Below are 15,504 nucleotides of genomic sequence, written 5' to 3' on the forward strand. Positions count from 1 at the left end.
CATCATCATCTCATCACTACAGTACTGATGGAGTCTGAATGGCTGACTACTGAGCACCCAGGCCAGCCACAGTTATCATGACTTAAGGTCCGGTGGGAACTGAAGGCTCGGAAAAGTAAACTTGAAGTCCAAGTCCGTACACAGATACACCACTGATGAATAATCACAGGGACTGGAACTGCTGATCTAAAAATAGATCAGAAGACTGGAACCCGTAGATACACACTTATATGGTTCGAGTAGATGGAACGTGAAGCTGCTTCAGTCAAATTCAGTCACTGAAACCAGCCAGGCAGTGAGTCCAGTTCCTGGAGTAAACAATGAACCACTAAACAAGTCATCATTCAGTTTGTCATGTTGCAACACAGTACAGTACATCTTTACTAGTTTATCCGATTGGAAATCACACTGTGCATTCACATGTTCACCGTGTTCAGCCGGAAATCCGGGTCAGTGAATTTCAAGTCCGGCATGTTGACTGATCAAGTTTTGCTCAGCAACTGTGTGTGTTCAGTTCGTCATGTGAACAAACTCTTCAGGGTTGGGTTGAGACATTAATTTTATAATGTTCAAGGTTGAAAGGCCCAGGCTCCCATTCATATCCCCAGTGTTTTGGGTTCAGCGGCATACTGGACGGCGCACGGGCGGGCAAAATTCTCTGTAGCGACCGGGTCAAAACAAAAGTTTTAAAGGCCCGGGTAAACCGAAGTAAGGTACCCGGCATTTACACCTGCGGAGAGGTGTCGGTTAGGATAAGGATCGGAATAAAGTGTGTGTCTGTCCCAAGGACACAACACCAAGCCCGACAAAACGGGGCCTCGAATCCTGAACACTGACTGGATCTCTGAGGAGTTCAACTTGAACTTCGCTACAACCGGAGAGAAGAAAAGAGAGATAAACCACTCGCGGCAGGCCCCTTCTTACTGTCTATAACAGTGCTGAAGCCGTTTTGGGGCACACACGCAGTGCGGAAGGGTGGGGGGTAAATCACCCTCTCCTTCCCCACCTGAAGGAAACTGGTCGGTTCTGACGGTTCAGCTGCAGTAAAGCGAAAGTTAAGTTATGCCTGGAATTTCCCACGTGTAGTAAGATTCGCTGTATACAATGAAAACCGATTCATTTTTGCTTGGTTTTTAGCACGTTTGCATCTGCTTGAATGTAGATAATATAAAAAGAAAATAAAGCAGCTCCCCCCACCACCAACTCTCTCCCCCCAGTTTAACGACTTCTCTTTTACGAAGTCCTTTAAGTAATTTCCTGTAACTGTATTTAGAGGGTTTTTTTTGTTTGTTTGTTTGTTTGTTTGTTTGTTTTGTTTTTCTTTCAAATTTCACCCACATTTTTACCCTCATTTGCCCAGTTTCCCCAAACCCTCCATTCATCCACATCTCCCACCCCTTCTAACCGATAATACTCAGATGTATTCATAAATACTTTTACAAAATGTCTTCAATCACCGATATGTGTGACGGGACATTAAACAAAAAATTCCTTCCTTCCCCCCCCCCCCCCCCCCCCCCCCCAGCGCAATGTTGCACATGAGAGAGACAGTTATAAATTATTGAACTGCGTTTTCGTAACGCTACTTTTTCTTCACACTTTCTGGTTTACATCACCATTTCTTCTGTCCTGGGGAGGGATGAAGCAGAAACTTTCGCTGAGTCAGAGCAGGTAACTTTTGGTTGTGACAAGCTGGATCCTGAAGGGCAGTTAAAGGGCTGTAATGGGGTGGATGTTGCTACTGGCAGTGACAACCCTTGCGATGGTAATACAGATGGAGTTACCAAGGTCCCTTCAAAGGCAGAAACTGTCGTTGGCACTGTTGTATCAAAGGCCAAATCATGCTGATCCATGGGTGATGCTGATGCTGCGATGACGGATGCTGAAAACAGTAAGAACATTTGAGGTCAGGTTCATGCAATACAAGACATCCCCCATAAACACACACTCTCTCTCTCTGTGTCTTTCTCGTGTGTTTGTATGTGTATGTGAGTGTGGGAGGGAGAGGGGGGTTGGGGTGCGTGCGAAAAAAGTGTTAATTAATGATTTCACGATACCTGTTTCCTTTGGTTCCTTTCTTGCTTTCTTTGGTGGAGTTGCCTTGTTTCGCGATGGCAAACGTCTTTTTAATGTGACTTGCTGTGGGCAGTTGGGAACATTGAAGAGGGTGGGTACGGCTTTCCAGTTATGGCCAAGTTCCTTTTTTTCAGCATTCTTAAACTGACTGTCTTCAAAGTGATCAGAACACAGAAAACAGTTTCTTTGCAAGTAGTCTGCTGTTTTCCTAAGCAGATCTTCTCGTCGGCAGTTTTGCACCCACAGTCGATTTCTGCACAAATAAGTTTAAATTTCAATTTAATTCTCTCTCTCTCTCTCTCTCTCTCTCTCACACACACACACACACACACACACACACACACACACACACACACACACAACAAACAGTATCTATCTATCTATCTATCTATAATTACGAGCCCTCCACCCCACCCCCAAACCCCTCCTGCAGTCACGGACCCAATACACTTCCACTTACAAATTTAGAGATCGAGCACCCCAGAATTCCCCTTCAGGAGTATGCCACCCTCCTTGTTCTGAAAACTAGTCACACGTTGTTTTGAAAACAAAATCGCTAATTTCTGCTTGTCTAAAGTCCAGGATCTTTGCAGTCTGATAATATATGATTTACTGACAGTGGAGAGGCAACAAGAAACCAAAACCGAAAGTAGAAATACCGTTGGCCTGTGTGCACACATGCACTACAAATCCCTTCTCAAAAATCAATCCTATTAACACCTTAAGTTACCTTTCTGGATCCTTGGGGAAGCAAAACATTCTCCATCCTTTTTTCCGGGAATGGCTGCAGTTAGGGGCTGCACACCAGGCGCTGTTGTCTTTTTTTCTTTTTGTCCATTGTTGACGACATTGCTTCTTCTCTCCGCTGTGACTCGATGCCGCGCTTTCCTTTAGTTTGGGCGGGGCAAAGGCAGCTCATGAATAATGAATGCGTGTCGCGGCGCAGGCTGCCTGGCTTCAGCAATTTCTGCAAGTGGTTTATCTCTCTTTTCTAATATCCGCTACAACCAAGGCGCCTGCAGATATTTTACGTGACTGATGAAAGGGTCGATGCATACCAGTGTTCTCTGAGTCTGAATGTGACACTGATTTCTGATTTCTGCGCTGCGATGGCCAACAAAGAATAGTGCAACGGACATTCACATGTCAGTAGAGAGAGAGAGAGAGAGAGAGAGAGAGAGAGAGAGAGAGGTATTTGCAACTCCGCAGTGAGGAATGTGCTCCGGGCAGTCATCCACACCGGGCCACTGTGCTTTGACACCCGTTTGACATGGGTACAGGTCCACAACCCGATCCTGAGAACGAGAGAGACACTTGTTCTCAGCGGCCCAGTGCTGAACCAGGACATCTTGGAGAACAATTCGAGAAAAACTGTCAGTTGGAGCAGAATATAAAGTTTTCTTCAACATAATTATAGTTAAATTAAATTATAGTAAGTGAACTTATATATAGTTAAGTAAATATAGATGAGGATAATTTCAGCTTGATACAAAAATAAATAAATTCAAAGACTAGTCAAGCCATGCGCTCCCATTATCCGTTGCGACGATAACCTGCAAGATTCCTGCAGCGTATCGTTCCAGATTCCAGATTCAGCCCGATCCAAGTTTTTTGTACATTCACGCGCGTCTCAGTAAATGGTGGACGCTTAAAAAATGGCAGGTAGAACACCGACCCGAACCACTTCTTGGCAAGATAAGCTGCCGCCCAGCCCTTTAGGAGCAACTCCTCGACCTCATCTGAGACAGGTGTATCCGAAACCACCCGAGGGCACATATTTGTCAGAATTTGAACTTAGTGAGTGGCATGTAGATTTAGTTTAATTAGTAAAAATTTGGTCTGGGACATGGTGTGCTGCAAAGCAGCAACAGGAATGGAACACACCCACGAACACCTTTGCACACCTTTAGATGTTTCGTTGCATTGAAACATTTAAATTATCGCACATCGCGTGCGTTGTGCGTGTGTGTTTGTGTGTGTGTGACTTGATTAGTCGTAACTGAATCTGAATGGTCACCTCACATACTAAATTTTACTGGCAACTTGGACTTTTCCGTTTTCGTCGACGGCGCACAGCCTGTGTAAAACCAGTGACGAAGAACTAGAAGCATGGGGACTAACTACCATATCACATAAACATTTGCATTCATACAAGAGTTATTTTGTGTCTAGCTGAAACAAGTGTTGTTTGTTTTGCAAGTATTCCATAAAAAAAAAAAAAAAACTTGCGAAAGGCCACCAATGTTTTTGACGGCAAACGTCTGACCCAAGCAATCATTAAGATTTAATCTTCAACTTGTGAATAATTACAAATGGAGCTACCCTGTGCAATGTTTCCATGCAGTTTATCAGTGGAAAATTTTCCTGCTGAGATGATACCTCGCCCACTGATACTTTGATTATGAATATTTACCCCCCCTCCCAAGTGATAATGAAATATAACATTTATCATTTATTACAGTACACTTGTTAAGTTGTTAACTCTTTGCTGCCTTCTTCAGTTTCCACTTTCTTTATTCTATTTACAGATGCTGCACCTATCCCCACTTTCCCATTCTAGTTCTTTGTACAAGTTTTACACATGTGTTTGGCTGCATGCATATCAGGGCTGTTTGTTCTTCTAATTTATGCATGAAAGAAATGTTGATTTGAATATGATATGATGAATAAAGAACACCACCGAAACCACAGTATGCAAACAAAATGACCTGAAAGAGAAATCTTCAGATGAGACGTTGAAAGCCTCACAATTACGTCAAATAATTTTCTCTCTCTCTCTCTTTCTTTCTCTCTCTGTCTCTCTCATAAATATATATATATATATATATATATATTTGTATTTCTTTTTATCACAGCAGATTTCTCTGTGTGAAATTCGGGCTGCGCGTCACTATACTACAGCGCCACCCAATTTTTTTTTTTTGTATTTTTTCCTGCGTGCAGTTTTATTTGTTTTTCCTATCGAAGTGGATTTTTCTACAGAATTTTGCCAGGAACAACCCTTTTGTTGCCATGGGTTCTTTTACGTGCGCTAAGTGCATGCTGCACACGGGACCTCGGTTTATATATATATATATTATATATATATATATTTATATATATATATGTCGATCTATGTACATATATATTTGTATGTAAAATGAATTATTCAGGTATTGTGATGTACATCACTACATGTATGATATATGTGGTGAATGTTGTGATGTGTATGGTGATTTTTTAGTCTAATATAATCATCTTAGATGAACCGACTATAAATGAATAAAGGACATGGTGATTTTTGTGTGTCTGAAGATACATGGATGTCACTGCTAGGTTATGGATGTAAGCTTTCATTTTCGTGTTCAGATGCATGTTTTACTTGTCAGATTTTACATTGTACTGGGCAGCTGAACATGGTTTGCATGGAAAGGTGCCGTATGAATTATTGTTTAACTGAATTGAGTGGTAATTCAATGCAGAGGGTGATCTACCACATGAATTCTTCTCTGTGCGTGCCTACATGAACACATGCTGTTATGTCACTGTGCATACATTGCACCGATGTTCCAAATGATGTTTTTGTAGTGTGAATAGTTTTACTCTGAGAGTGTGATCTCTTGTGGAATTATAAACTTTGCATAAATTATTAAATAATATATGTAGGTAACATTAGTTTTTTTTCTTTCTCCTATTCTAGTGTATGGATTATATTTGTGTAGTATTCTATGGACTGGTGGAGGGAGTGTGTGCATGTGTAAAAATGAAGACATCTATAGATTTGCTGCATGAATAAAGAAACTCACACTGAGGTCAGTGTTATTGATGTTATGATCACTTAGTTAAACTGTTATTGCCTTCCACTCAGCTAAAACATTAAACTGTGTCTGAACTCTTCTCTATTTCAGTACTTGTAGTTGTATGAGAAATAAAATATAGTACTTTGGTACGAGTTGGTATGCAGTCAGAATTGGGAAGGGAAAGAATCATCATGAAAAGTGTGCAGTCTTATAAGAGATTTTTTTCTTAATCCTTTAAATAGGTTAAAAGTATGTGTATTAAAAAAGAAAGAAAAAAGACTTCCTAGAAATCATGTTGTTTGATCTAAGGCCAAGCCAACTGCTGCTGACCCATTTCAGGGCAAGGGAACTGATGATTGTGTGTGTGTGTGTGTGTGTAGTACAACTAGAAAACTTTGGTTTCACACATATAACATAAAAATGTTCATTTGTTGCTTTGCACAGTGATTTGATTTCATTTATACAGCTGCGCAGTCATTATGTGATACACAATTCACATGTGATTAGTCATAAGTGTGAAAGATATTAATTGATTGTTTAATGATTGACAGCTGTTGAAAATTAAGAAAATAATACTGGTAAGCTGCAGCATGCAGTATATGACTAGCTAATAAGATAATGAAAATACCTTTGTATTGGTTACTGTTTGTCTCATGTCTAGTGTGCAAAAAAATACAAGACAAGAGGTTACAAACTTAGTTTTAAGAAAATGTACCACAATGAATGAATGAATAAATAAATGATAAATAGAGTAACAGTTAACAGGTTTTGAAAGCAAATTCTCACATCAGACTCAAAGAAAGGTTGTGCGCAGAGAATTGTACAGCATTCTTCAGTCAGAGCACTCTGCATTACCATTGATAAGATACTTTTTTTTTTAATTTGAAAAAAAGAACAACACCGGATGAGTGATATTGATAATAATCAACAGAACTGTCTAAAAAGATGATATTGTAACTGAGAGAAATGATGAGTAGATTTATTTTTAGTCAGTGTTTTTTCTTTTTCTTTTCTTTTTTGTAAGGTGGCAATTATTTATGAATCAATAAACTATAAAGTAAAATTAAGTGCTGTTACTGATATGACAGTGCACCTTTTTGGATGAGGGTTATTTTGAGTGTTCATCCCTGTGATGTAGTGTGTACTGAGTTTTTCTTTACACAGTGACTTCACTATGGTGCTTGGTTCATATGGTTTGAAAAGTTTGGGGTTTTTTTTCCCCTAAATTTGTAAAAGTTGTCTTTTGTATAATTGTGTGTGCGTGCATATTTGTATGCTGTGTGAGTGACTGTTTTGTGGAGGTGTACATAGGCTTGCTGAGCTTGGCCAATTTTTGTTCTTGTTTTTTCCCAGTCATTTTCCTTCTGCACATGTATCTTTCATTTTATCATAATTTTTATATTTTAGTGTATATATTTGTTTATTTTGTTTTACTTTATTTCATTTCAGTTTATGTTAATGTTATGCAAATGTTAGGCATCTGCTTTTTTTTTTTCCACAGCAGATGTGTAGCTTATGTTGATCAGTTTGTACACTTTGACAACGCTTTGAAACTGAAATTGCCAGCATTTTAGGTACAGTATGAAATGTCAGAACAGTCAAAAGAACACAGCACCTGCTTTTCTTACCCTGCAGACTGAAATAGGCATAGATAAAGGGAGATAATTATGTTTACCAGTTATCAGTCAGAGTCCAGCTGATGTGCTTCCTGCACTGTGACACAGTAAAAGTAGGAGGAATGTGGCTGAGTGGTTAAGACACTTATCTGCCAATACAGAGTCCATTAGGGTCTGGGTTCAAATCCTGTTCTCGCCCTTTCTCCCAAGTTTGACTGGAAAATCACGCTGATCATCTGGTCATTTGGATGAGACGATAAACGGTGGTCCCGTGTGCAGCACACACTTGGCACACTGAGAAAGAACCTTTGGTAACAAGAGAGTTGTCCTTTGGCAAAATTCAGTAGGAGAAATCCATTCTGACAGGGTACATAAGTATCCATGCACTCAAGGTCTGACTAAGCATGTTGAGTTATACTGCTGGTCAGGCATCTGCCCAGCAGATGGGGTGTAGCGCATATGGATTTGTATGAACACAGTGATGCGTCCTTGAGAAACTGAAACTGAAAGAATTGTGCAACTGAAGAGTCCTGGATGCACGCACACACACACACACACACACACACACACACACACACACACACACACACACACACACACACAAAATCTGTTGTAAGGATCAGTTGGTACCAATATAAGTGCCACACTGCCAATGCTTTGGTATGGCACCATGGCAGAAATCGGTTGTTGACTTCTGATCAGTGTTTACCAGTGATAGTATGAGGGCCTGTTTCGGCATGGTGTTGGGTGTGTCCTCGAGAAAGGCACTACAATTTTCTTCCTCACTCCACCCAGGTGTGAAATGGTACCTGACACCAGTTGGGGAAGGCTTAATGGTGGGATGAGTGTACTGGGCCTCTGATTCCTATGCCAAGCCCCTACACACAATGAAATATATGAATTCACTGCCCCGATGGCTGTAAGAGGCTGTGGGACCTTTAACCATGGTCCTCAGGGCCAGTGCTTTGACATGGCTGTTTATGTATTTATGATAGTCGTGTCCAACTAGAACCATCAGAATAGCAGAACGGGAAGCAGCAACTCCTGTCATACCTGGGCTTGAATTTGATTATTGGTGGAGAGTATCTTGTCCAAGTTACATGCCCACTCTCCCAGCCAAGAGGACTTTAAGTCAGTGTTGGGATGGTCCCCAGAGGCCAGCAAGCCCCCAAGGCTGCAGCACTAAGATTGAAAGCCTGTGCAGTTTTACCTGCTAATTTGAGAGTCGCAGTCCTTCACAAATGACTAAGCAGTGGAGAAACCATTGATCATAATTATAGTTCTCTCGTCATTGTGAATCCAAATGTAGGCTCTGATATAAGCTGTGTGTTGATGACGTGATGTATGCATGTACTTGCAGACAGAAGTACGCAGAGCGGTACCTCCTCCACCACCACCAAGACCAGCTACACCCTCCTACGCTCACAGCACAACAGCCTGGACAAGGTGGACAGTGTGGATTACACGCCCCTCCCCCCTGTGGATTACCCCCCTTCCCCGGCTGAGGAGGCTGGCGGCAGCTGCACCAAGTCAGTCGTGGTGCTGGCCCTGGTTTTCTTCCTCTCGCTGGTTGCCCTGGGGGTGGTGTTCATACGCCTGGGCCCCACGACGCAGAAGTGAGAGACGAGCCCGCCAATACCAGGTGTGGATTTGATTTCTTCTCTGCCCCTTGAGGGGTGCCGGTTATTGTGTTTTGTTGTTTTGTATTGTGGTGCACTGTTGTACGTGAGCCAGTGTTTGCTGTGATGTGAAGGCCAGTTAGCATGGCTTGTTTTCTGATTTTAGCTGGGTGATAGATTGGTTGTACTTGTAGATTTGGCCACCTCTTGTTTGCGCATTTGCTTGTTACTGCGTGACAGTACTTTCAGAATACCATTATTTTTATCATTAATGCTTTGCATACATGTATGTTGTGTAGAGCTCTGTATGTGTATGTGTTGGCATACTTGTGTTTTGCATCATGCATGTGAAGGTGATTGCAAGTTGACTGAACATGGCCTATTTTTATTCTTATTTTACCAGTTATGTCAATTCATTTGTTTTCTGCATATCTTTCATTTTGACTACATTTGAATCAGTTGACATTTGTTGTTTTTTTGTTGTTGTTTTTTTTTGGGGGGGGAGGTGGTTGTTTCATTTTTTGTCAATGTTTATAATTCATAGTATTATATAAATTTTGATGTCAGTTTTTTAGTATTGACTATATATATATGTATGTAGAGAGAGAGAGAGATCTATAGCTATATATATATATATATATATATATATATATATATATATATATATATATATATATATATACATATATATACACATATAACTTTCCCTTCACTATATTTTGATATATTTACTTATTTGTTTTGTCTTATTATTTTATACCATTTTTATGTTACACTTCAAGTTTTATACAAACCAAGGATAAGCTTTCAAGGGCTCAGTGTGTTTGGTTTATTCGAAGATTGGGCATCTGGTGCTGTTTTTTTATGTTTGTTTTTTTTTCCCAGCAGATGTGGTGTAGCTTATATGGATTTGCCTGCACACTCTGACACCTTGAAACTGAAATGGTTACATGTCTTTTTTTTTTTTTTTTTTCTTTACCCCAGTTGTCACTGTTGGCCCCACCACTTCATATCAAGAGCAGACGGCCCACCCTGTGATCCTGGCTGGAGACGCCTCTTGTCTTTACCTGCAGCATCAGCCTTCGTCGTCCACTCTTGTTTCACCCCTCACTCACCACGCCCTCTTTGGAAGGTTACTCAAGAGCTATGCAACTAACCTGACTTGCCAGAACTTTTGTGTCTGATGTTGGATTGCCAGGGGGTTGGGGGAGGGTTGGGTATGGAGAGGGATTAGTTCAGAAAGGGTTGTGACTGCTGCGTAAACGGCGAGTGCTTGTTAGTGATGTGGATATGTGGTTGGCAGGGCTGGCTTCACAGGAAAGGTAGTAAGAAAAGTGAATGATTTTTTTTTTAAATAAAAAAAGGTGGTTTGATCAGCCAGACATTAACCTAGTGATCAACCATTCTGTTTATTTACTTAGCTGAAGTTGAGATGTAATAGGCTAGACTGACAGTGGCAGCATTTTCTCTGGATCAACAAGGTACGAAGTTGAAACCTGTTTGTCATATTTAAGTATGTTACAGTTGTAGTTAGTTCTTTAAAAAGCCGCTTTGGTTTTCTCTGTTATTCATTTACATTAAAAAAACAAAACAAAAAAAACCTCTTAAAATCCTTTGTTTTTTTCACCTGTATCAAACATTTTTCACATTCGTATATTTATAGTACCCATTTGTTTAAAGAAATAACTGGTCAGACATTTTTTCTCTTCAGCTGAGTGTTCACTAGGTGGACATCACTTCAGTGTTGTGATTGTAATCTCTACAATGTCTTCACAGTTCACTGGTACATAGTCTGTGTCTCTTCAGTGTTGCAGCTGTGGTCATACTCATATGTTCGTGGTGTTTCATGCAGTGACTATAATTTGTCATGTGTGTTAGAGACAGGTACTGTATTACTGAGGTGGTGTTATTCATTGTTTGTGATTTCAGTTGAACTGTAACCTCTCCAGTAGAAGGGGAATGCTTGTTTGATAAACCAGTCACAACAGACAAAACTGCCTTTCACAAGAGACTTTCAACAACATATCCAAAACATAAATATATCAGTAATAAGAGCTTTTTTAACAGATTTGAATTGTACACCTACCTATGAGTATGCTAACTACTTTGCTTGATATTTATTACACAGTTCAGCTGATGAAGATAAAATTCACCTAAAACTTTAGTTAGTGAAACAAAGTTCACGGTTGATTTCAGTGGTATTCCCAAGTTTGTGAATACTGAACTAGTTAGGTCTTTTAATTGTATAGGGAATATGCTGAGAATAGTTTAGGGGACACAGAAAAGTATGACAAGCTATGCTGAGTATTGTTGTGGACATGGTGTCAAGGCATAATGAGTGTTGTGAGGTCTACATAATTATGTACAGGTAATGATTTTGTGACTTTTCCCTTCTGTATTGTAGTGTACTGGATTGGTGTATTTTGGCGAATCAGGCACCTGGCTTCAGTTGTCAACAAAGTTATTGGAGGTTGGCTTCTTCTGGTTTTTTTTTGTTTTTGTTTTTTTTTTTTGTTTTTTTTTGCTCTCATTTTTAGCTGCAGATCAATTTTGTTTAAAACATTATTTCAGTGGGTGAAGTCAATACAGACTGTCAGTGCTATCTTCTGCTTGGCGCATGTGTTAGTAGATGTTTTGAGTTAGAGCCGTTATGTATTACAAGGTGATCTCAAACATGAGGAGAAGAGGAGGAGGTGGGAATAGTGCAAGTATTGAATGAATCTCACCTCAATTTCATGCCTGTTTCTTCAGTTTGAATCCCAGTTGTGAATGTATCTGTGTCTTTGTTTGGTTGCAGCTTATATATTCGTGCATAGCCAGTTAAGGAAACGAGATGCTTTGGCCTTCAGGGTAAAGAAAAGTGTTTGAATTCTGTTTAAACCCTCAGCTAGTCACATCCAACATTGAGCTTTATGCATTTATAAAACAGTTATTAATGAACAATAAGAGCTTTATGCACTAAGTTTTAAAAAAAAATTTTTTTTAAACAATTACAAAACAAACAATGAGTATTCACATTTATAAAACAATGAGAAAAACAGAGTGATGGCAGCTGAACACTGATACCAGGATATTGGCCAGTCTCTTTCATCAGCACACAGATGTTTGCTATTTTGTTGGGGACTGTAAACTTTTCAGTGTGGTTGGAAAAGTTGTTGAAATAGTACTGAATTTTGTTTGGTCATGTCTGTGAGAACCCTGTATGTGTGTAGGCAGTTAAATGTTAGTGAGCTGCGACAGTGATTCTTAGTGTTACCAATCTTTTGGTCAAGTTTGCTCATAATTGAATGTCTAATTTTAAAACACATGGCTGGGTTATTTTCTTCTTTTTAACATACTTTGTAAGTTTAATAAACATATTTGATCTAAATGTTGTTATGTGTTGTTTAGTATTCATGATATTATTTATTCAACCAGTGACACTGATTGAGTTGAAAATGTATTTAAAGTCTCTCGCTGTGATTCAGTGTTGATGCATATGTGCATTTGATGTTGTTATTTGTTTTGTTTTTTCCAGTGTCAGGTAAGTTTAAAAGTTGTAAGCTGCATACACTAACTCCGGCAGCATTGTGAAATCTTGCTGTCCAGCAGGCGTATCTGTTACCATGACTGTTAGAATCTGTTGTACACATTGTAATTGTTCAGCATGAATAGTGTGCACAAGTTCTTGCCTTTGTGAAGAGAATGTGCTTATGAGTGAAATGCTGAAATCTTTCATTTCTTGCTTTTGCATACATGTACAGCATGCCAGCATACGTTAGTTCTTAATTGTATTGTATGTGTTCCTGAATACATATTATATTGTGGATAGATCTGTGTTCTCTGTCCGGTGGTGCGGGTTTCCTTTCTGTGACTTTCAATGTAACCTGATTGGTTTAAGACTTGTGTGATGGTGTGGGGTGGCTCCTGTGTGATTTTGTGTCATCAACATTCAGGTTGTTTTTTTTATTGATAATTTTTGGTGGTGGTGGGGGTGGGGGGGCTTCTAGAGATTGTTTTCAAGAGATAACTAAATTAAAACATATTTGAGCAGTTTGTTGTTTCAGTTCTGATTCAGCATACCTGTTTGTGTATATGTATTAGATATGTGTGTGTTGTGTATTGTAATGTTTTTGTTGTGGATATAAAAATGTTAATTAACATACTAAGCTTCTGTATTCAGATGTAAATTGCTCATGTTTAATCTGTTTTTTTTTTTTTTTAATTCTATTGTAATCGTAGTCATATGATATTGTTCATCTGCAGATATTGATATTCCATGTTCTTTGATATTGATATTCCATGTTGATAGATCCATCACTCTGCTGTCATTCACTCATCACACCAACTCTTTGTTCTTGTTTGCTGTCTATTCATCTCTCTTTTTTTTTTCTTTCTCCAAACTATTTGATGTTGGCCATGATGAATATCCTGTGGCATGCCTGCTAGTTGTTCCCCCGAGTCAGAATTAGTGTTACGGTTCATGAGAGTAAATGTTATTGAAATAGTGTGTGTTCCAGGGCCTTCCTATGCTTCTGTTTGTGAGTTTTGGCAAGACTTTTGAGTGCCAGTAATGCAGTAGTTGCACTCCTTCTAGAACTACAATAAATCTATGTTCTTGCATGGTTTTCTGGCAGAAGTGTTTCTGACATGGATCTCACACACGTTTAGATCTTTTAAGAATGGATGTTGTGGTACCTTTTTTTTTTCTCTTGTGTCTTTTGTTCTTGTTGCAGATCTGTTTAGATCTGTATAGAACTGTTGTTAACAGAGAAGACTTTTTCTTATCTTGTTGTCTGGCTTTTCTCCCCAATGTCTGTTGTATTATTATATTGTATCACCTTTTTCTTTTGCCACAACAGATTTATCTCTGTGTGAAATTTGGGCTGCTCTACATTGCAGCACCATCCTTTGTGGATTTTTCAACAGAATTTTGCCAGGGACAATCTTTTTAACATTACCATGTTGTGGTTTTTATTTTTATTTTATTTATTTATTATTATTATTTTTTATTTTTTGACATTTGCTAAATGCAGATGAGACTTTGGTTAATCATCTCATGGGAAAGTTTAGCGCTCACACCACCACTCAAGGAGTAGTGGAGGGGGCAGCACAAATCCTGGTCCAGCCATGAGACTTGAACCTGTGGACACTCACTTGTCAGGTGGGTGCTTGTAGGTAGGGGAGAAAACTGGTGATCACCCCTTTTGGTCTCCCTGCGTCATGACTCGTTTTCTGGCCACAGTGACCTTGAACATGTTCGTTTATCATGTGGTGTATAGAAGACGGGTCAGTTTGTCTTTTAATTCATGAGTTGAGCATTAAACAAGATTATAATCCCTCCTTTTTTTATATCCATTTTCCTTTGGGTTATTTAGAAACTGAACTGTAATTTAAAAACAGATATTTTAAAAATGAAACAAAAAAAAATTGACATATTTTAGAAATTAAAAGAAAAACATTGACAGTTGTGTTTTTAGTTATATCTAGAATATTTTAAACAAAAATTTGGTTGAATGTTCAAACATATCTGCATCTTTTTTCTTTTTTTTAATTTTTTTTTTTTAATTGTGTTGTGACGGGAAGGGTGAATTATATCAAGTGCTTGAAACAGAAAATGTCAGAATGATTTAATCATGATCATTGTTTTTTTTATTTGTACCTTTAATCAGTTCACATGGAGGCGCTAGGCATTTAACAATAACACTTGTCAGGCAGCATTTTGAGAAAAATCAAGTGTTCTTACTATAGTGTTTTATTATATTGATCAGTAGTTGGTTGAGTGATTTGAATCACACTTATTGCTCTGAAAGGTAGCATTTAATACATGTTGTGCTGACATATTGTGTGTCTGGATATTGATGTTGTCACCATGATAAAACCGTGTGATGCATAATCGATACTAGTAAAGTTATTTACCAACCTTGCCGCCATTGCCAGTATCTTTGGTGGCACTGAGAGCTCATGGAGAAATCCATTGGTGAAGACTCTCTGATTCTGGATGCAGACGGTAGAAAATTTTCTTTTCTCAGAATCGAAAGTTTCAAGCATAGCCTCAGCCAGGACACTAGCCTCCTCCCCCCAATTTGTCACAGTCTGTTGCAACACTGTGTTCTGAAAGTTGTGTGGCCAGGCATCTTTAGTTTACTGCAGCTCTGAACCGAGTTCACTCACAGCCTGTCCAACTCAGACTTTCCTGTGTTGATCGGTTGAAACTGTCAATTCTGAGTGAAGGAAACATTTTACTACTCTGTGAGCCTTTTTTTTTTTTCGTTGTTGTTTGTTTTGTTTGTTTTTTTAGTCTAGTAACTGTGGCATCTGTTGCCATTGCTGATAAACATTTGATGGAAGATACGACGGGCGCAATAGCCGAATGGTTAAAGCGTTGGACTTTCAATCTGAGGGTCCCAGGTTCGAATCACGGTGACGGCGCCT

The 15,504-nt window shown here is 39.2% G+C and overlaps 1 protein-coding gene across 1 annotated transcript; it reads left to right on the forward strand.

The window, feature by feature from the left end:
* The first annotated feature begins 3,718 nt into the window (after positions 1-3,718).
* Positions 3,719-10,335, forward strand: LOC143301526 (uncharacterized). The gene is made up of 3 exons (XM_076615885.1): positions 3,719-3,873; positions 8,832-9,113; positions 10,075-10,335. The coding sequence occupies exons 1-2, from the start codon at positions 3,732-3,734 to the stop codon at positions 9,089-9,091; spliced, it is 402 nt and encodes a 133-aa protein (XP_076472000.1). The 5' UTR covers positions 3,719-3,731; the 3' UTR covers positions 9,092-9,113; positions 10,075-10,335.
* The last annotated feature ends 5,169 nt before the right edge of the window (positions 10,336-15,504 follow it).

This window comes from Babylonia areolata, chromosome 27 (genome assembly GCF_041734735.1).
Source record: "Babylonia areolata isolate BAREFJ2019XMU chromosome 27, ASM4173473v1, whole genome shotgun sequence".
Lineage (NCBI taxonomy): Eukaryota > Metazoa > Mollusca > Gastropoda > Neogastropoda > Buccinidae > Babylonia > Babylonia areolata.

Excerpts from the sequence above, each read along its gene's own strand:
- LOC143301526 (XM_076615885.1), top strand. The coding sequence starts at position 3,732 with ATGGCAGGTAGAACACCGACCCGAACCACTTCTTGGCAAGATAAGCTG. Across the intron at positions 3,874-8,831 it reads TTTGTCAGAATTTGAACTTA|ACAGAAGTACGCAGAGCGGT; the intron begins GTGAGTGGCATG and ends ATGTACTTGCAG.